Below are 20,706 nucleotides of genomic sequence, written 5' to 3'. Positions count from 1 at the left end.
GGTGAATGCTCTGAATTGTGTAAGACTGATGAATCACCAGACCTGTACCCCTGAAACAAATAATACATTATATGTTAATAAAAAAATAATAGACCCAGTACCCTCAGGTTAATCGGGAGCTCCCATCAAATCAGCCTCACTGTCCTCCTGATAAAGATCAAGGCAGTGATACACAAGAGGACCCTTCCCTCCAGAGGTACATTTAGTGATGACGGGCTCCTCCCAGCTCTAGGCCTTTCTCTTCAGAGTTTCCCCATGTCTGTACAAGGATAGTGATCAAAAACACAATTTTCTTGCAACCAGAGCAAGTAACCTAAATATCTAATAAAAGGAAAATATTAAGTAAGTTACATTATTCAGCATGCAAGGGAATAACATACAGCTCTTAAAATAACCATAAAATATATTCAATACCATGGAAGTGTATATTATACAAATCACATTGAAAAGCATGATAATAACTTGTGCATACTATGTGTAAAAAATAGTGCATACATGGTACATATATATAAAAAACTTAAAAATATATCCAAGGATATTTTTCTAAATATTCTAAATTTTCTAGTGGGAAAATATACATATATATGTGTGTGTATGTATATGTATATATACATACATATATAAATTTTGGAAAATAATAGATGCTCTCTTGTGAAAGCAGTAAAGGTATAATGAGTACCAAAGTTCCCAATAGATGTTCATCAGCCATCGTGCCTGCTCCAGCCAAGAAGGCCTTCTTTTCACTATGAATGTACAGCACATTCATCCCTCACAAGGAAAAATCTCCTGCCTGACACAACTGTATATATAATAGTTCATTAATGTGCTGATTATTTAGAGAGTTCATAGCCGGGTAAGAGAGAAGAATCCTGTCTTCCTTTTCACTTAACTATTCTCCTTCCCACTTTGCTCCTCCTATCATACCTGAAAGGAACATCTATCAAGCAACTGGCAAGTTTTGCAGCTCTGAAATAAAAAAATCCTGGGGCACCTGAGTGGCTCAGTGGGTTAAGCCTCTGCCTTCGGCTCAGGTCATGATCTTAGGGTCCTGGGATTGAGCCCCGCATCAGCTCTCTGCTCAGCAAGGAGCCTACTTCCCCCTCTCTCTGCCTGCCTCTCTGCCTACTTGTGATCTCTCTCTCTCTGTCAAATAAATAAAAAAAATCTTAAAAAAAAGAATAAAAAATCCTGTTTCTTATAACAATTTTGCTCATTTTTGCTATTTTTATTCCTCCCATAGGTCTCTGAAAGTCTTTTCCTTGCCTTCTAGTTCTAGCCATATTTCCCCAAAATTGCTTTTCAGAATACCAACAGTAATGTTTGATTGTATATCTCTCAGCTTCACAGGCCCAACTGTCTGTAAGTCCTTTCTTCATTCCTACCATTGCTGCAAGCATGGAGTTTAAAATTATTTATACTTCACACATTTACTGTCCAACTCGCTCATTAGCTCACTCGCTCCTGGCTCTAGTCAAGCACCCTCCTCGTGAGTTTCTTTAATAACTTTACGTGGGCCTGAGGTCTTGCCAGTTTCAAGTCTGAAGTAAAGCAGGCAAAATTTGAACAGGTGTGCTAAACTGAAGAAATAGGGAAAACCCCAAACTATCATCATGTGGAATTCTGATGGTGGGCATTCTATTTTTTTTAAAGATTTTTAATTTTTTAAATAATCTCTACACCCAACATGGGGCTTAAACTCATGACCCTAAGATCAAGAGTCACATGCTCTCCTGACTGAGCCAGCCAGGTGCCCTGGGCATTCTGTTTATTATGAAAGCAGTTACATACTAGTTAGGTCACCGCTTAAATCTAAAAACATTTGGAATGAAACAGACAGCACAACAGTATTAGTTAACAAAGCGGTTGAACTAAAAAGTCCAACCATGAAAGACAATACAAGAAGTAATTATTAAGTGATATTAGTTATTTTAAGAATTTTAAAAAAGGGAAAGTTTGTTGCCTTGCTTCTTTCCACCAAGTTCTAGTGCTGACCTATAAATGCAAGGTGTTTTGATAAGCTTGAGATTTAAAAAATCTATATGCATAGTCTATTTTTAGAAGAGCTGTTAGGATAAGTGTAAATTAGGTATAGGACTTCATGCTGAAGCATCACAAATAGTGCTTGCCATACATATTCACAAAGCAAGCCCCACACCCCTCTTCTCTACCATCCCATCAGGCTCTACTATCAGTATAATGGAATTCCACCATGCTTTCTTTTACATTTTAGGGTTTTGTGTGTGTGTGTGTGTGTGTGTGTGATTATTGTTGTTTTCACAATTGCCAAATGTGTGGACAGTCCCACAAAAATCTCCACAGAAGAGTGATCTAGAAACACTCATATTATCTGGTAATAGAGAAAATGGTTCAGTAATGTATGAGACTGATTTGTGAGACTTGCCCTTGGTTAACTGACAGTTTCTATTAGTATTGTAGCAAGAGCAGGTTCTGATTTTTCTGTTTGCACATTATTGCATAACCAAGTACAGTCTTGGGCAAAGGCTGGCATATCGGGAAACTGGATATCAATTAATAGACACTTGTTTTCCTGTCAACATTTGTTTAACAAATTTCATTGTGTTTTCCTCTGAAAAATGTTGAAGAAAAGAGGATTTTCCTTCATTGTTTCAGAAACTGAGAGATATGATAAAAGGAGAAACATTACTAAGCCAAACGGGCTCCTGAGGTATCCAAATTTTGAATTCAAAATCCCGAAAAGATAAATGGTGAGAGAAACTGGCAGGTAAAACCCTTACTTCTTATCTGGTAAGGGGAGATAAATGTCATTCAGGAACATTTATCCCTCTTTTGGCTTTTTCTCCTTAATCTCAGTAAACCAGCCACTGCTCATGATCCACAGAGTTGGCTCTACTCTCCGAGTGCTAATTTGGTTACGTTTAGTACAAAGTGTCTTCCCCTTTTAATATCTGAATTTTGCCGGAACCTTCATACCTCTCTTGTCTGTGGGGACAGGGAGAGGGAAAAGGAAGGAGAGAAGGACTGCTGAGAAAAAACCTTTGAGGAATATATACATGTGGGGCCGTCGCTGTAGACAAATTAAAATTTCAAAGTGTAAATCAGGAAATCATTTTAGACTGTGCTACAATTCCCCTTAACCAGATACTACAAATTAGCAGGATTTCACCTACACTGGAAAAATATGAGCACTCTGAAAATTATTGGGTTTTTTTGCCATTTTGGTTTGTTTGTTTGTTTACTTGTTTTTGGTTACTGATTGGTTAGATCTAAGTTTGGGTCACACTACGCATTTTAATCTATATCATCCTAAATAGGTAGTTTCTTAATAATGTAACAATTTGTACACCCACATTTTTACTTTTATGGAATAAAATTAGACAATTTTACATATTTTATTTTGCAATCCATAGTAGAGGTAAGCGAAATTTTCATCCCTATATCTGCACAGGTTCACTTGCTTGGGTGTTATATATAAGAAATTCAATTTTAAATAAGACTAGGAATCAAGAAAAAGGGAGAAAATGGTAAAACTTTCTTTTTTTGTAGAGCCAAAATAGGGAAATTCTACCTTTGAGGTCTAAGTTTAAAATTTTCTCCACTGAATGCTGCCTTAGCATCCCAAACTGGTGGAATGAAGCAGTCCTGATGACACTGACCAGGTCTGTGCCCTCTTCCCTTTGGACTGGATTATGAATTCAAACAATATTAAAATTATGTTATGTTAATAAAACGCCATAGAAGATTAAAAAATTATGCATGAATTAAATTTATGTAGAGTTTTTAAAAAACCTGAATACAGACAATTTGGAATCCAATAGCAACTAAGACATTTCTATACTGTTCTTCCTAGGTAGTAAAGTAAAGATTATACTTTGAATGTTAAAAAAAAAAAGTAATTTTAACAGATCACTACAGTTTTTACTCATAAATTATAATTCTACATTCAAACTGAAAAAGCAAATACCACTGTTTGAGACCTGAAAATGGATGCAGAGTTTAAAATCCCAGCTCTTCATGTGCAAAATGTCTGAATTTCATAGCACATGAAATAAGTAGTTCCCCCCACCCCCACCAAAAAAAAAAAAAAAAAAAAATTCTGGGTTTCACACTTGCCATGCTTAGAATACAAGGTTGCAAACTGCCAGATGACAACCTCTCAGATAACCAATTAAACCACATGCAGTATCAAATGAACAAGTAGTGGTTTGTGTAAGGCAAATAGAAGGTCCCCTAATGGTCAGACTCTAAGACACACAGAAACCAGAACTGGAAGGCAATTTAGAGAATCTTATTAACACACTCTTTAAAAAGATCAAATTGAGGACCATTGCATCTGAATGACTTGCCAAAGTTCCAACAAACCCTTCCATGGGATTGAAGTGTTCTGACAAGCAACTCTTTTCACTGCAGAGGGCAACCTTGCAAGTTAGATCCCCCATGGTCTCTAAAGGCAAAACACCCCGGAGTATTAAAGAAATCACCTAGGTAACTAAAATTCCAAACGATTTACAATAATAAAGTAAAATCTCAAGTTTTGAGAGTAGCTTTTCAATCATAAACTAAAGATAAAATTTAGATGTAATACAGTGTAATACTAAATAAGGCATAGCATGGGAGAAAAGAAATATGTATATTTCTTTTACATTTATATCTCATATTTATATTTATTTATATTTCTCTCATATTTATATTTTATATTTATAAATATTTTTATAAATAAATAAATATAAAATTTCTTATAAATACATAAATATATAAAATATATATTGTTATATATATATTTCTTATAAATATATAAATATAGGGACGCCTGGGTGGCTCAGTTGGTTAAGCAGCTGCCTTCGGCTCAGGTCATGATCCCAGCATCCTGGGATCGAGTCCCACATCGGGCTCCTTGCTCATCAGGGAGCCTGCTTCTCCCTCTGCCTCTGCCTGCCATTCTGTCTGCCTGTGCTTGCTCTCTCTCCCTCTCTCTCTCTGACAAATAAATAAATAAAATCTTTAAAAAAAAAAAAATATATATATATATATAAATATATAAAATATATATTGCTATATATTTTACATACATATATATGTAGAGAGAAATACTATATTTCCAAAATAAGAAACTTTTTTTAAATTTTTTTAAAAATTTTTTAAAAGATTTTATTTATTTGACAGACAGAGATCACAAGTAGGCAGAGAGGCAGGCAGAGAAGGGGGTGGGGGAGCAGGCTCCCTGCTGAGCAGAGAGCTGGATCCCAGGGTCCTGGGATCATGACCTGAGCCAAAGGCAGAGGCTTTAACCCACTGAGCCACCCAGGCGCCCCATTTTTTTTTTTAACCAGCTTTTTGTGCTTCCAAATGCTAAAAACAAATAAGCAAACAAACAAAACCCCATTTACTATTATAATCAAATAGCATTCTGAATCTCTTACTTTTTGGATCTACTTTGGCTTATTTGCTCATTATCACCAGTCTTTTTTTATTTTTATTTTTATTTTTTTAGATTTTATTTATTTATTTGACGGAGGGAAAAAAATAGGAAGAGCAGCAGGCAGAGGGAGAGGGAGAAACAGGTTCTCTGCTGAGCAGGGTGCCCTATGCTGGGTGATCCCAGGACTCTGGGATCATGACCTGAGCTGAGGGAAGACACTTAGCCAACTGAACCACCAAGGTGCCCCTTACCACCAGTCTTTTATAATCCCTGAACCCACCACAGATCCCCAGCAGGGCCTCCACAGTGGTAGAGACAATATTGAACAATATGTCCTCTTATGACATCACTGTGGTTTATAGAAAAATCCAGAAAACACATCTGCCTTATAGACTATTGTCACTGACTATTTATAAACATATATAATCTCTCCCATCGAACTACAGAAAATTAGTCATAAGGGAAATTTTAGAAATAGCTTACTCTAAGGGATGCTAAATATGTTTATCACAAGAACCTTTCATCCAAACAGAATGTTATATTACATATAAATATGAATAACATATAGACCACCATCTAAAAACCACTGGCCAAGCCTAACAGCCTCAGGGAGCCATATTCTGCTTTCAATATTAGTCTGCTGCTTTTGGCCCAAGAGCTTTTAGCATCTCCTCTTCTTTAACACATACATCTCTGCCTCTGTATCATGTACTTGTACTCTTATAATAAAAGAAAACAAGGAAGCTTAAAACACACAGATTTCCCTCAATATGGCAGTCTATAATTATAGAACAAAATCTTTGTGCTTTTTATCAATCAGTTATAACAGATGCCTAATCTTTCCTTCTAGAAAAATAACCCATCCCCATATGTACTGGTAGATTTTTGATCAAAATTATACCTTCCATGCTGTGGACATCTTCACCAAAAGAGGTTTTATTTTATTTTTTTAAACTATTCTTTTTTTTAAGATTTCATTTACTTATTTGACAGAGAGAGAGACAGTGAGAGAGGGATCACAAGGAGAAGTGGGAGGGAGAGAAGCAGGCTTCCCTCTGAGTGGGGAGAGTGATGAGGGGCTTGATCCAAGGACCCTGGGCCCAAGACTTGAGCCAAAGGCAGATGCTTAACAATTGAGCTACACAGGTGCCCCCAAAAGGGGTTTTATTAATGTAGCAATCTTCTCAGTTATCATTCACAAGAGATGGCTGTTATGATCCAATGAATTAACCCCATATTTTCTAAACAATGTTCTACAAAAAACTTCATGAAGAAGTGTTAATTGGGCCCCTCACCCACAAAGAAAAAGTGCCCAGGGAAACATAATTTTTAAAATATTGAATTCTTCACCCCTCCCAAGAAGATTTACAAAATCATTAGCATATTATGGGTCTGAAATTCCTGCAGCGAAGAAACCTATTTTACATCTTTAACATAATTTCCAATATGATTTGAGCAGAAATATTTTGATTATGGGGCCCACATTTGCATTCTATAGAACAGTGTTTTCTTAAGAAATCATTATTTTAGCCCATACCACATGAAATGACATTCTCACAGCAAATTTTAGTGCCCAGGGCCAAAACAAAGATTCAGAAATATGAACTCATTCAACAGCACAATTAAATATGCCCTCATTCCAATGAATTATCTGTAGAATGTATAACAGCATAAAAAAGGAATATAGCACAGTCAATCCTGGTCCTCATATACTCAAACAGTTATTCCCAATCTTTTTTCTAGTATGTGTACTGTTCTGGAAAGGGAAAGCACAGAATTCACCAATGATGAGAAATCATACTTGGAGAACACTTAGCTATGTCCACCCTACAATAACTCTAATACTACACAAATATTCTTAGTCTATCTATAAGTTTTGGAGTCACTGGTCTAGATGATATGAATGGCACTGTTTTCCATAATTTTGTGTGTGTGTGTGTGTGTGTGCGCGCGTGCATGGGTATGTGTGTGACAAGTTCACAGGAATCCTTGCATATAAAGCTATTGTTCATTTTTTTTTTAAAGATTTTACTTATTTATTTGACAGACAGAGATCACAAGTTGGCAGAGAGGCAGGCAGAGAGAGAGGAGGAAGCAGGCTCCCTGCCGAGCAGAGAGCCCGATGCAGGGCTCGATCCCAGAACCCTGAGATCATGACCTGAGCCGAAGGCAGCGGCCCAACCCGCTGAGCCACCCAGGCGCCCCACTATTGTTCATTTTATGTGCAAAACAAACACCCAAAAAGGGGAATTTCTATAATAAAATTTATCAAAGGTACAGTTTTACTACAAGGGTCATTCGCTACACAAATTCATTTAACAAATATTTACTAAGCATATTCTACAGGACAGACCCTATACTCTGTAACCATTCTAGTCTACTTCCCACCTGATATTTGAACTTATCTCTTGGATGGATATTTAGCCTTAGCAGGACTAGAAAAATCAGTAATATTACAACAAATTACCCAAATTGTTGTTTCTTTTAAAACAAATTTTGGTTTGCATAGATGCACACACGCACACATAAACAGAGCACATAGCAATGGGTGACCCAGAAAACTTGTTTCTTCTACTTATTAGTGTTATTAATTGGTAAGTCTTATTCAAAAAGCTCAGTTTAAAAAGAACAATGATGTGATGCTGATCTAAGTAACAGGTTTTATACATATGTATCAAACACAATCAGTAGTATACAGCTTTAAATCAGTAGTTTCTATTGTCCTTTAAAGTCAATTCAAAATAAAACAAATGTATTTCATGTCCTGAATCATAGCATGTGGATTTAGCAAATATTTAACATAAAAGGAATTATTGCATTATAGAACTGGGATAAAATACAATGATGCTGTAATCAGTAGAATCTATATCCTCTTTCAGATTGATTGACTGGAGAAGCACAAATTAGGGCATTTAAAGAGCTGTGACATTCTCACATCTTAATTTTATTCTCATTCATTTGAAATGTCAGTTCCATGCATGTTGAAGTTTTTTGTTCACTGTATTAATGCCTCTGTGTGATGCTTAAGTGTGATGGAAAATGAAAAGAGGGACACATGAGTTAATGCTTACAAATGACTTCTATTACTTGATGTGGTCTCCTGATAAGAAGGAATAAAGGAATTCTACATCCCCAGCCAGAGAGATCAGAGGCTTGACTCTCTGTTGAACTGGTGGTCCTGAGCAGATTGCCAAGAGATGAGACTTATCTTAGTCTCAGTGTTCCAAATTTTGCAGCTAAAGAATCTTCGTAATGCCTGGCATAAACGGTCCAGAAGTAAACTGTGCAGGAAAGCAAGCAAACACATGAAATCCACCACAGTCTCACAATACTACTGAGTGGCCACTGGGAAGGGAAGGCAAAGCCTGATGAATGATGAATCTGTATACAATAATCAAAACTCGTATCATATAGGAAAACTCAACCCATATGTACTCGACAAGTAGACACAAAACTGAGTGTAAGAAGGCAGGCAATGATTGGTGTTAGAATATCCGCACCAAACCTTACTCAGACATTGCTATAATACTCTCCATTCTGCTTTGAAATCGGCATAAAAGCTCTCCAGTGAAAGGGCTAGCAGCTACAAAGTATCAGCTGAAGGTATTATATTGTGTACAATCATACAAAATCTGGCTGAATTAAGTCCCCTATGGTAAAATCTCAGTACATCACATTGAGCCAATAAAAGCTTCTTCTTGGTCATGAGCCCAAATTCTGGGTTATAAAAATATTTCATTGGAAAGCTACATAATCTATTTATTTAGGCACTTATGTATTCATTCATTCATTCATTCTTCATTCATACACTTTATTTCAACAACTTGTCTAATAGGTGCCTATCGAGTGCAAGGACTGTCAACAGACATCGTTCTGTCTCATGGAGTTTATAATCTAATGAGAAAAGGAACGGAGGAGAAAAATTTTTAAGTAAATAAATACACCCTAATCATATGTAACAGTGCAATAAGTGTTATAAGCAAAGAATAAACTTTCCTGGAAAAGTAGAATGGGAGAATCTAATTTAGACAACAGTGAAGGTCGCAGAAGAAGATAAAATCCTGTGTGCTCCTAACAGAGCACTTTTTGTTGCCCTGTAGTCTGAGTGAGAAACACCAAAGGAGCAGGGCCAAATTAGTGCTATTCCCAAGTCCTACAGCTATTTTCTCTTCTGAAAAATGGAGATGAGATTAACACCTGTGTTGCCATCAGGATCATCACTTATGCATGAAACATACTGCCAGTGAAAAGTAATGTCCTCAATAAACAGTCTTACCTCCAAAATGCAGCAACCTGGAACCAAATGCCAACACACTCTGTGGACCTTACCCCTGGAATGCCTTCCATGTAAGCAGTTTTCCAACCCCAACTGGGTCAGAGAAACACTTTTTTTTTCTTTCTGCTGAATCATCCCCCAGCTTACTTTGTAATAAGAGCATTAAGTACATTTTCAACCTTAAAAATGCTAATAACAATTAATATGCAAACTCTAAATATGGCCCAAGCGTCTAGAAAAAAAATCAGTAAAGGATCGTGTCTACCAAGTGTCTGTGTAGTTGTGATTGTCTACCACGATTTTCTCTGTAGAAGAAGTGTGATATCACTTTGGAATCCATTCTGTAGGCATGCTATGGGCATCTGGAAAGCCTGCAACTGATTTACTGAATGTTAAGTGATTTGCCTAAGGCTAGATGTTCCCATTGACTTGGAAATAGAATGGAAAACTCCAACCCCATTAGGCTCTTTTCAGCACATTACCTGGACTCCTGGGATTTAGCTCTTATTCCACCTGAGGTTCTAGTATGTGCTGGACACTGTACTCTGGTTCAGCATTTTCTATCGACAAAGAAACCTCTAGACTCTGAAAGGTGGGGAGGGAGGATTGATTAACATAAATTTGGTCAAAAATGCCAGAAAGCCGAATTCTCCAGACCACAGATCCCAGCTCACTCTAACCAAGATGACCTCCTTTTTCCTACTCTTCCTGAAGAGAGGAGAGACAAAGTGATAGTGCAAATGTGTGTGTGTGTGTGTGTGTGTGTGTGTGTGTGTGTGCCTGGTTTTGTACATGAGTGAGACTGTATCCATTTTACAGTGATGCAGCTCCGAAGCTGCTTCTTGGGATGTGCAAAACTATGTTACGTAAAATAGTTATTTTACATTTAGACTTTTTTTTTTTTTAATTTTATTTATTTATTTATTTGACAGAGAGAGGCACAGAGAGAGAGGGAACACAAGCAGAGGGAGGGAGAGAGGAAGAAGCAGGCTTCCCTCCCAGTAGGGAGCCCATGCAGGGCTGGATCTCAGGACCCTGGGATCATGACCTGAGCCCAAGGCAGACAACTGATGACTGAACCATCCGGGTACCCCACATCTAGACATTTTTAAAAAGTGGATTTTATAATAAGAAAATGCAACAGATGAGAAAGGAATACAATAAAACTACAAAAATGGATGAAAATGTATCTCATAACAACTAAGGATACACATTATATATTACCTAAAAGGAACTCAGGAACAAAAAAAAAGACTATGATTTACATGGATGATATCAGAAAAAAATAGTCCTGTAGTTCCATTTATGTTAGGAATAATTTTGATGGACTAATTAAGTAAAAAATAATAACAAAGTACAAGATAAATCATAGAAATTACTATTAAGACTACTAGAGTTTGAACCTAGTTTTCTATCCTCGATACTTTAAAGTTAATTAAGTAAAAATTAAGTATGTATAGTTTCTTCTCTGAATTAATAAATCAAGCAATGGCTTATTCTAGTCAAATTTAGAAAAAAAACCCAAGAGTACTTTAAAATGTTGTTTTCATTTTTAAATTTATTTTTAAGAGTTATAGAACTACTTCATTCTCTGAGTAAAAATAGTTTTGAAAATAAAATTTTCTAATTGTTTTATATCTTTAATATTTCTTTGTTTCCTACACTTTCAATAATTTCCCCCCATTTATTCATCTCCCCGTCTAAATATGCAACATATGCTTTTATACACTAGGACCAATACTTAAGCATCAGAATTATAGAAAGTGTATATAAAAATTTTCAGTCAACAGTGTTCTCTCACACATACAATGTCACTTAAAGAAATATGTAAACTAAATCTAAATTATCTTAAAAATTATATGAAATTTTAAAACAAAAGCTAAGAGAAACAATGGAAGTTATGTAAGACAAATTGGTTTTCCTTTGACTCTGTCAAGTCAGCTAATTTTTAAAAAGGTGCATGAAAAGAAGAATTGGGAGATTAAGAAAAATGGAGGGGCACCTGGGTGGCTCAGTGGGTTAAGCCTCTGCCTTTGGCTTTCAGATCATGATCTCAGGGTCCTGGGATTGAGCCTTGCATTGGTCTCTCTGCACAGTGGGGAGCCTGCTTCCCCCTCTCTCTGCCTGCCTCTCTGCCCTCTAGTGATCTCTCTGTCAACTAAATAAATAAATAAATCTTAAAAAAAAAAAAGAAGAATGGAAATGTAGACTATCTCTACTTTTCATGACACAAGTTATAGTTAAATACTGAAATACTCAAATTCATTCTTAGACTGTCTCTACAAAATAGCAAAAAGCATGATGATGTACACATGTATATATACAAATTTATTTATTTCCTTGAGGACAGAGGTATTATTTGGAGGTACCATCTGTAGGTACTATCAATAGACAAAGATTGTGCTTTACGACTGTAAAGAGAAAAGTACCAATATTACTATTATGCAGTGTATGTTATTCTTTACAAACACCCCCAAAAGTTCATGAACATGCACATATCTGTTCCACCTTGAGGTACACATGCTTTACATATTCTTTTTTTTTTTTTTAAGATTTTATTTATTTGACAGAGAGAGATACAGTGAGAGAGGGAACACAAGCAGGGAGAGTGGGAGAGGGAGAAGCAGGCTTTCTGTCAAGCAGAGAGCCTGATGCGGGGCTCGATCCCAGGACTCTGGGATCATGACCTAAGCTGAGGGCAGATGCTTAACGAATGAGTCACCCAGGTGCCCCTGCTTTACATATTCTTATTTGAAACTCTGGTAAGTTTTTATTTTACTAAATAAATGTTTTCAAAAATATATCTATATATCTAATAAAATATATATTTATATAATACTTAATAAGTTATGTAATAAAATACATATTATATAATAATTATATAATTTATATATATATATGTGTGTATATACCCTTAATTTTCTCATAAATTTTGCTTCTACTGTAACATCCTCATGCTTCTTTTTTTTTTTTTTTTTAAAGATTTTATTTATTTATTTGTCAGAGAGAGAGAGCGAGAGTGAGCACAAGCAGATAGAGAGGCAGGCAGAGGCAGAGGGAGAAGCAGGCTCCCTGCTGAGCAAGGAGCCCGATGTGGGACTCGACCCCAGGATGCTGGGATCATGACCTGAGCCGAAAGCAGCGGCTTAACCCACTGAGCCACCCAGGCGTCCCTCATGCTTCTATCTAAATTTACATTTTAGCTAAAAGGTTCATCTGAAACCTTATCTCAAATCATGTCAATCACATGCTTAAAACATTTACAGGGCTCTTTATTTCTCCACAATTAGCATCTGGAATTGGCATGGCAGAGAAGAACCTAAGTGAACAGGGGTTTGTACTTTTCCAATTTCACCTTTTTGACTCTCCCCTTCATAACCTCCTATCCTGCTTATCTATTCATCCAAACTTTTGCCAATTTCTTCCCTAACCCACAACACTCTCCTCCATCTAAGCCACTTACCCATGAAACCTTCCATGTCAGAAAATCTTTCTCCCTCCTCCCCAATCTTACCCCCACTTTCCACTCTCTGTTCTGTGTGCTCCTTTCTTCTGACTACATCATACTTTTTGTTAAAGCCATTTGTTACAACCTTTAACAGCTATGATATTCTTAAAGCAAGACCATTATTTATCCAGCTTCATTACTTCACACATATCAGTTTTGTGTGACCAGTAAAGTGATTAAAGAAATTCATAAATGGAACTTGTTATTTCTAAACAACATGATTGAAGGATGGTTCTAATCTTATGCTTGTACTTCTGTTCTTTCCTTATGAAATATGACCTCCAAAATGATGTTTAACCACTGATATTCAAAGTTTCTTTAATAATAGGTCAAGGGGCGCCTAGGTAGTATAGTCGGTTAGGCTGAAACCTCTTGGTTTCAGCTCAGCTTGTGATCTCAGGGTCCTGATCTAACACCACACTGGCTCAGTGCTCAGCAGCAGTCTTCTTGGGATTCTCTCTCCCCTCTCTTTCTACCCCTCTCCCCGTGTGTGTGCAAGTGCATGTTCACTCTCTCAAATAAATAAATAAATTTTTAAAAATAATAGGTCAAATATCATAACTATAATTGTGAGCAAATACGTGAAGAGAAATCATATTTTTCTAGCATAAGATTTTACTCAGTCCACTTGTTGAAGATATTTCAATGTCTAATTCTTATCAAGTCTCCATTCTTATCAATTCTCAGTTTTTGTTTACAATGAATATATGTTTATAGAACTACAAAAATTAGCATTATGAGAATGCAAAAAAATGCATACAAGTATACTATGCCTAAGTTATGCATAATTATTGGCTTTGGGATATAAACTAAACTAAAGATTATTTAGTATAATGGCTTGTATCTTAAATTTGCCTTTCTATTATTGGGTCCAAAGAAAATTGGGACACTTCAATTCATGGTGCATGAATTAGGCAACTATTGATGTAGTTTTCAAAGGTACCAAGTATCAGTATGAGGACAACTGGATAACTAAACTTAAAAATTAACTCAAAGAGGGGCAACTGGGTGGCTCAAGCGGTAAGCGTCTTCCTTTGGCTCAGGTCATGATCCCAGGGTCCTGGGATCCAGCCCCACATCATATTCCCTGCTCAGCGGGAAGCCTGCTTCTCCCTCTCCCAATCCCCGTGCTTGTGTTCCCTCTCTCACTGTGTCTCCCTCTGTCAAATAAATAAATAAAAATCTTAAAAAAAAAAGTTAACTCAAAGAAAATGTGCAATAGTGTACAAGAACACATTCTTCTTATTCATCTGGTTGTTTTAGTATTGTATAAAGTTCTTAAAGAGCCACATCAACATACCTTCTCTTTCATTTACATCCAATATACAGATTTTTGATATAATAATCCACTAAATAGCCAATTATCTTCCATAAAGATTGTCTCTAGAGAATGTGAAATTCTCAACTGAGAAAATCACAGATTATGTCAACTTAGTTCACTTAAGATCAAAAAGCATACCTTTTGGGAAGGATCATTTTTACAAGATTATAAAAACATATGTAAGGTTAATTTTGAATGTTATATTAAGTGCTATTCCCTCTGTGTTTCTTACTAACACTTATGATTATAATGCCTTGTACAAAAATGTCCTAAGTGATATACATTGAAAGAAAAGTGCATGATTTTAAAACACATATAATTTTAAAACTTTAGATTAAGAGTGAAAATTTGATGAAATTAATTTTATGTGGTCAGAGATTTCTTCCTACAAAATCCACAGTAGTATGTATTTTAAATATATCTTGCTAAGCAGTCTATTCAAAACAACAGTTTTAATTTTTATAAATGTCCATATTTCTGTTTATGATGATGCATCTCAAAATGCTGTCCACAAAATCCTTACTTCAAAAAAGTGTGAAGCACTAGTTTTAAATGCAGAGATCCCAAGATTCCTCTTCACGACTGGATCAGAATCTCTTGCGAGGAACCTGGGAGTATGCATTTAAAACAAGTTTGCTCAGGTGACTCTGACATATACCAGACTTGAGAAACTTCCTGGGTCTATCTGAAACCATGCCTCATTATATCCTCGATGTTATGCTGGAAAGAAAAGTCACCAATGGTTTCTCCCAAAAAATACTGTTTCCAAATGTTCATTCGTACAATTTCTAAAGTGCCACTCAACAGAAAATTAAGTCTGTTTCCAAATCCCAGGATATTTCAGCTCAATTAACAAATGAAAGGGGTCATCCCCGCCCTTATTCCCTGATGTCCTAAAGTGCCCTGAGCAACAAACAAACAAACAAACAACACACACACACACACACACACACACACACACACACACACGGTACCCACTTCACACCTCGGGACACGGACCTCTCTGCTTTCCACAAGTTACGATATTGAACCCTGACAGCATGAACATATCTAAGTGATACTGGGCTCACTAGCCTTCAACTCTCCTGGCAGAGCTGCCCGCCTGCTGCCCAGGCCCCCCAGTTCTCAAGAGCCGCCCGGTCTCCGTCAGCACCTCCGACAGCGACTTGGCGGAGCGGGGTTCCGGGATTCACAGCCAAAGAGCTTGCCCTTAGAAAAGCCAGAGACCAAGGAAACTGACCTGAGACACCCTAGAATACACAGACCACTGTCCCTGGTTCTCTCCAGCTGCCAACATCTCTTTCCAAAATACAACAAAGGAAACCGTAAGTACCTCTTACCTAGAATATGAGCCACCCCCACAACTCGCCTCTCTTCCCCAGCTCCCCAGCGCCTGTTGCTAAGGAGGCGAGACTGCACTTGGGAAGCCTCAGGACCAGGTGACAGACCCCTGGAGGAGCTGGGAGCACGAGGGCTGCGGTGAAAGCCCAGCGCTAGGCCAGCCCAGGACCCCTTCCTTCCGCAGGAAGGGTGCGCCCTCCTCATGGCACCAACGCCAACGACGCCCCCCGCGCACACCGTGCGGATGGAGGAAGCCGCACCAGCTGGGGGCTGGCTCCCGGAGAGCCGCTCCCTCTGCGGGCGGCCCCGTCAAAGAAGGCCTCTGGCCCAGTACTGTGGGCCCAGATAGTGGGGCAGGGGCTCAGGGACAGCCCTGGGGGAGGGAGGGCACTCACCATGTTGACTTCGGAAACCATGTCTATGCTGGCGATGTCGATGTTCATCCCCACGCAAACCGGGGGACCTGCAGAAAGAGCACGACACACTGATCAGCCAAGCTCGGGCACAGGGTGAGGGTGGCTCTGAGGATGGGGGTACCTACCCGAGGAGTGGGAGCAAGCGAAATGCCCTCCACCCCCTCTACTTCGCCGCAGCTCGGCTTAAGCGCCCTCCGCCTCCCTCCTCCACCCAGGCCGCCAGCGCTGTGGGTCGCGCGGTTCCCGCAGCGGCCGCGCACACCCCACTTACCCCCGAAGTCGGGTCTTAGGCGAATGTCGTAGCCTTTCAACAGCTTGTCCACCGTCTCCTTCACAAAGGACATGTTCCCGGGATCGTTCACGCTGGGGGAGGGGGCAAGGGGTTACAGATAGCAGGGTCAGGCGGCGGCTCACCCGCCAGCTCCCGGCGCGCACACCCGCGCACCCTGCTCGCCGCCCGGCCCGCTTCCCGTCAACCCACCCGCGACCCTACCTCTGGGCGCAGCACACCACCGCCACCAGCACTGGGGCCGAGAAAATGCCGAAAAGCCTTCCTCCCGCAAAGCCCCACATCCCTCCGCCGCGCCCCGGCACGGGGGAGGGGGCGCCCCGCCGCCGTCGCGACCCGCAGCCGGGGCTGCTTCTGCTGCTGCCGCCGCCGCCGCCGCCGCGCTGGCCCCGAGCGGAGGAGGGCGGAGGGGGAGGGGGAGGAGAGGAGGGGGAGGAGCGGGCCTGGGGAGAGGAGGAGCAGCGGACTGGGGAGCGGAGAGAGGGGGAGGAAGCAAGGCAAACCGGAGGCGGAGCAGGCTGAGCCTCTCGCCCTGGCCTCCCCCGCACACTCCGCGGCCCGTGGCCCCGGCCCTTGGCGCTCCCTCCCGACACCGCGGCAGCGGAGCGGGACTTGGAGCCGCGCCGGGGACAGCAAGCTGGAGCCGCGGCTGCGCGGCGCGGAGCAGGGCCGGGGTCGGCGGTGAAACCAGCTCCCCCGCGGTCCCAGCTCCTGCGACTGGGAGAGGAGGGAACCCACGGCGACACGGGCAGAGGCGGTGAGGGAAACGCTCTCCGCTTTCCCCCGCCCCTTTCCTGGGTCCGACCCTCTCTACGACCCCCGCCCACCTGCGACATGGGCCAAAAGCCAGTGGGTGAAGTACAGCCTGTGCCCACCGGACTGAGCGCTACAGCGTCTAGAAAGAGGCTGCGGGTCGGGGGGAAAACCCCACCTCACCTGCGGGGCTCAGAGCCTCGAGTCCCCAGGGTCCAGGAGAGCCAGATGGGCAGCAGGAGAGCTGGGAGCCTGGAGCACATGGCGTTGCTCCTCCGACCTAATCTGGGTGGGATCCGCTCTCCCCCACAGCCACTGAGCATTCAAACAGCGACGCGGGGATCCCCGCCCCTGCCCCCACCCACGGGCTTTCCCGCCTGACCCATCATCCAGCCCCTCGCATGGCGGCTCTATTAATTATTTATGCACTGTAAGACCATTTTCAAAAAATCGGTTCATTAAAGTATTCCTCTCACTCTCACCCTCGAACATTTCATATGAGCGCTGGGCCCTCCCTCCTCACATGAATACATTTATAATGAATGGTAAAGAGAGGCCTGATTATGCACCTATTATCAGTAAGCTGGAGTCTAAATCAGAGGAGGAGACCCTGGCTGTCATTCCAGGTTTGGGAAAGTAACTTGCTTTTTTTGGTGCAGCGTGGAGCTGTCCGTGGTTCTTAATAAAAAGCAAGGAAACTTGTTTTCTCTATGACAAGCTTCCATCCTTTGGTTCTCATTAGAAGATCCGTGGTACTTTGACTAAGAAACAGACCAATGTTCACCACAAGCCACCCTGCCCTGTGTGTCACCAGTGTACCTAAGGGGTGTCTGTTCACCCATGCCTACAGGTTGTATATTTTTTTTTTTAGTGAATAATCTTCAATAAAGTTTCTCTGTTCCTCAGATTTCTAATATTGAGGAACATGGTTACACAATCCTACTTGTGGTCAACCAGCAAAACCTACGAATCAAGTTCACTTTTGTGCTTGATAGATTTTCTTGGGCCATTCTAGGACTTAATTAATTAATAGGTAACTGCCTTTCTGTATTTACTTATCTTTTTCTATAAAGATTAAGGTTTTTGGGGTGCCTGTGTGTCTCAGTTGGTTAAGCATCCATTGAACCCCACATGGGGCTACCCGCTGAGTGCAGGGTCTGCTTGTCCTCATCCTTCTACTCCTCCCACTGCTCTCACTCTCTCAAAAATAAATAAAATCTTTTTAAAAAAAGATTAAGGTCTTCTTTTCTACTGTTGAGACTTTGTGTAGGTAAATGTCTAAATCTAGACTTATATTCTAAAAGCTGGCATGTGCATTAATTTTAAATATCATTGTCTTTCAAAAATCAGCTATTTTATTTTTGGAACAGAAAATGTGACCACAGAACCTGAAAGGTTAATATTAAGATAGGTTAAGAGATAAATATAGCTCCCTAATTGTTTTCTGGAAAAGTCTGTTCACAACTACTTTATATTCTGTGTTCTATTAATGTTCAATGGAATTATAAGGAAAATGAGTTCTGTGTTATTATGCCGTTCCCTCCACATTCATGTTTCAGTCTATTTCTCCTATTTGTATATATGTCTTTTAGAAAAATGCCCTGCCGGGGATCACAGTTGCCTCTTATTTATGGAGAATCAACCGGTTTTTTAAAACAGCATTGAAGCTTCTGACAATATATTTTAAAACTCTTTAAAAATAATGCAGTCAATTGGAGGCATAGCATATGTAGTTGGACGAATCTTGACAAATGTATAAACCAGTATACATTCTCATCATCCCCAAATTCCCTCTCAATCCTTAAACCTACATGTCCTTTGCAGGGATTCTAGACAAGCACTGATGTAAGTTCTATCATTACAGATTTTTTTTTCCCTAACATTTCACATAAGTGGAGTTATGCAGTATATGTTATTTTATGCCTGGATTCTTTCTTTTACTACCCAGTTTCTAATATCTATAAATTGCAGATCCCAGTCTGTTTCTCTTAACTCCTGAGTGTTGTTCCATTGTATGGCTCTTTCACAACTTATTTATCCATTAATCTGTTTTTGAACCGTCCTTGTTTGGGCAATGATAAATTAAAAAGTCATATATAGGTCTTTTATGGATATATGGTTTAATTTATCTTGGGTAAATGCCTGGGAGTATAATGGCTGAATTGTACATAATCTAATCTAAGGAACTACAAAAATATTTTCCACAGTAGCTAAGGGTTTTTTACATTTCAACATCAATGCATGAGAATTGAAGCTGTTCCGTATCCTCTCCATCCATTCTAGTGAGGGTAGAGTAGCATGTCATTGTGATTTTAATTTGCATTTTCCTAGTAACATGCAAGTCTATAAACAAGTATAGTTTATTTCATAGTGACCACTCATATCTTCTTTTTTTCTTCTTTTTGAATATATAAGATTTCCCCATTTTTAAATTGTATTCCTAGTTTTCTTTTTTATTAAGATGTAACAATTCTTTATATATTCTGAGTATAAGTCCCTTGTCAGATATTTGTAATGTGAATACTTTCTCCCAGTCTGTGGCCTTGCTGTTACACTTCTTTGATAGTACTTTTCAAAGAAAAGAAGAAATCAATTTAGATGAATTTCAGTTAATAACCTTTCTCCTTTAGAGTTCATGCTTTTGGTATTCTACCTAAGAAATCTTTGCCCTAATCAAAAGTTATGATTTTCTCTATGCTTTCTTTAAGAAGTTAAATGTATTATTTAACTTATATTTATATTATGGATGATATGAGTAATAATCAAAGTTCTTGTTTGTTTGTTTGTTCCATATGGATATCTAGTTGTTACAGCATAATTTGTTAAAAATCTTATTCCTCCTCCCTTTGAGTTCCCCTTATATATATGTTGAAAATCAATTGCTTTTATGTTGATCTTTTATTTAGCTGTTTCATTGACCTATATGTGTATTCTTTCACCAATTTCATACCGCTTTGATTAATGTAGTTGTAAAGTAAATACTGAAATCAGGTATCATAATTCATACAACTTTGCTCTTCTTCCCCAAAATTGTTTTTGACTTGTCAAGGTCTTTGTGTTTTTATAGACTAAGAATGATTTTATTAATTTCAATAGAGAAGACTTATGGAATTTTAATTTATGTTACATGAAATCTATAGATGAATTTAGGGAAAACTGACAGCTTGACAATACTGAATCTTCCAATCTAGGAAAATTCTCTATATCTCCATTTATTTAGGCACTCTTTAATTTTTCACAAAAATATTTTATAATTTTACATGCAAAGGTCTTCATTTGATTCACTAAATTTATCCCTAAGTATTTCATATTTATATTATTATAAATAAATTATAAATATTATAAATTATAAATGTTATATTATTATAAATATATTATTATAAATTTATATTATTATAATATTT

The 20,706-nt window shown here is 38.9% G+C and overlaps 1 protein-coding gene across 3 annotated transcripts in view; it reads right to left on the bottom strand.

Moving 5' to 3' along the window:
• LOC111161915 (gamma-aminobutyric acid type A receptor beta3 subunit) overlaps nt 1-17,565 on the bottom strand; it is a 220,488-nt gene extending 202,923 nt beyond the window's left edge. Inside the window, exons 1-3 of one of the 3 annotated variants that reach the window (XM_022525990.1) lie at nt 17,486-17,565; nt 16,532-16,623; nt 16,240-16,307 (exon numbers count right to left, since the gene is read on the bottom strand). In XM_022525990.1, the coding sequence (XP_022381698.1) occupies nt 16,240-16,307; nt 16,532-16,623; nt 17,486-17,565 (240 nt within the window). Of the gene's footprint in view, nt 1-16,239; nt 16,308-16,531; nt 16,624-16,753; nt 16,890-17,485 lie in introns of those variants that run through there. The other 2 variants (XM_022525989.1, XM_022525991.1) reach the window with 2 other exon arrangements.
• Nucleotides 17,566-20,706: the final 3,141 nt, after the last annotated feature.

Source organism: Enhydra lutris, unplaced genomic scaffold (assembly GCF_002288905.1).
Source record: "Enhydra lutris kenyoni isolate GAN:26980312 unplaced genomic scaffold, ASM228890v2 scaffoldscaffold87, whole genome shotgun sequence".
In the NCBI taxonomy this organism is placed as follows: Eukaryota; Metazoa; Chordata; class Mammalia; order Carnivora; family Mustelidae; genus Enhydra; species Enhydra lutris.
This window is presented reverse-complemented; position numbering and strand designations above follow the sequence as displayed.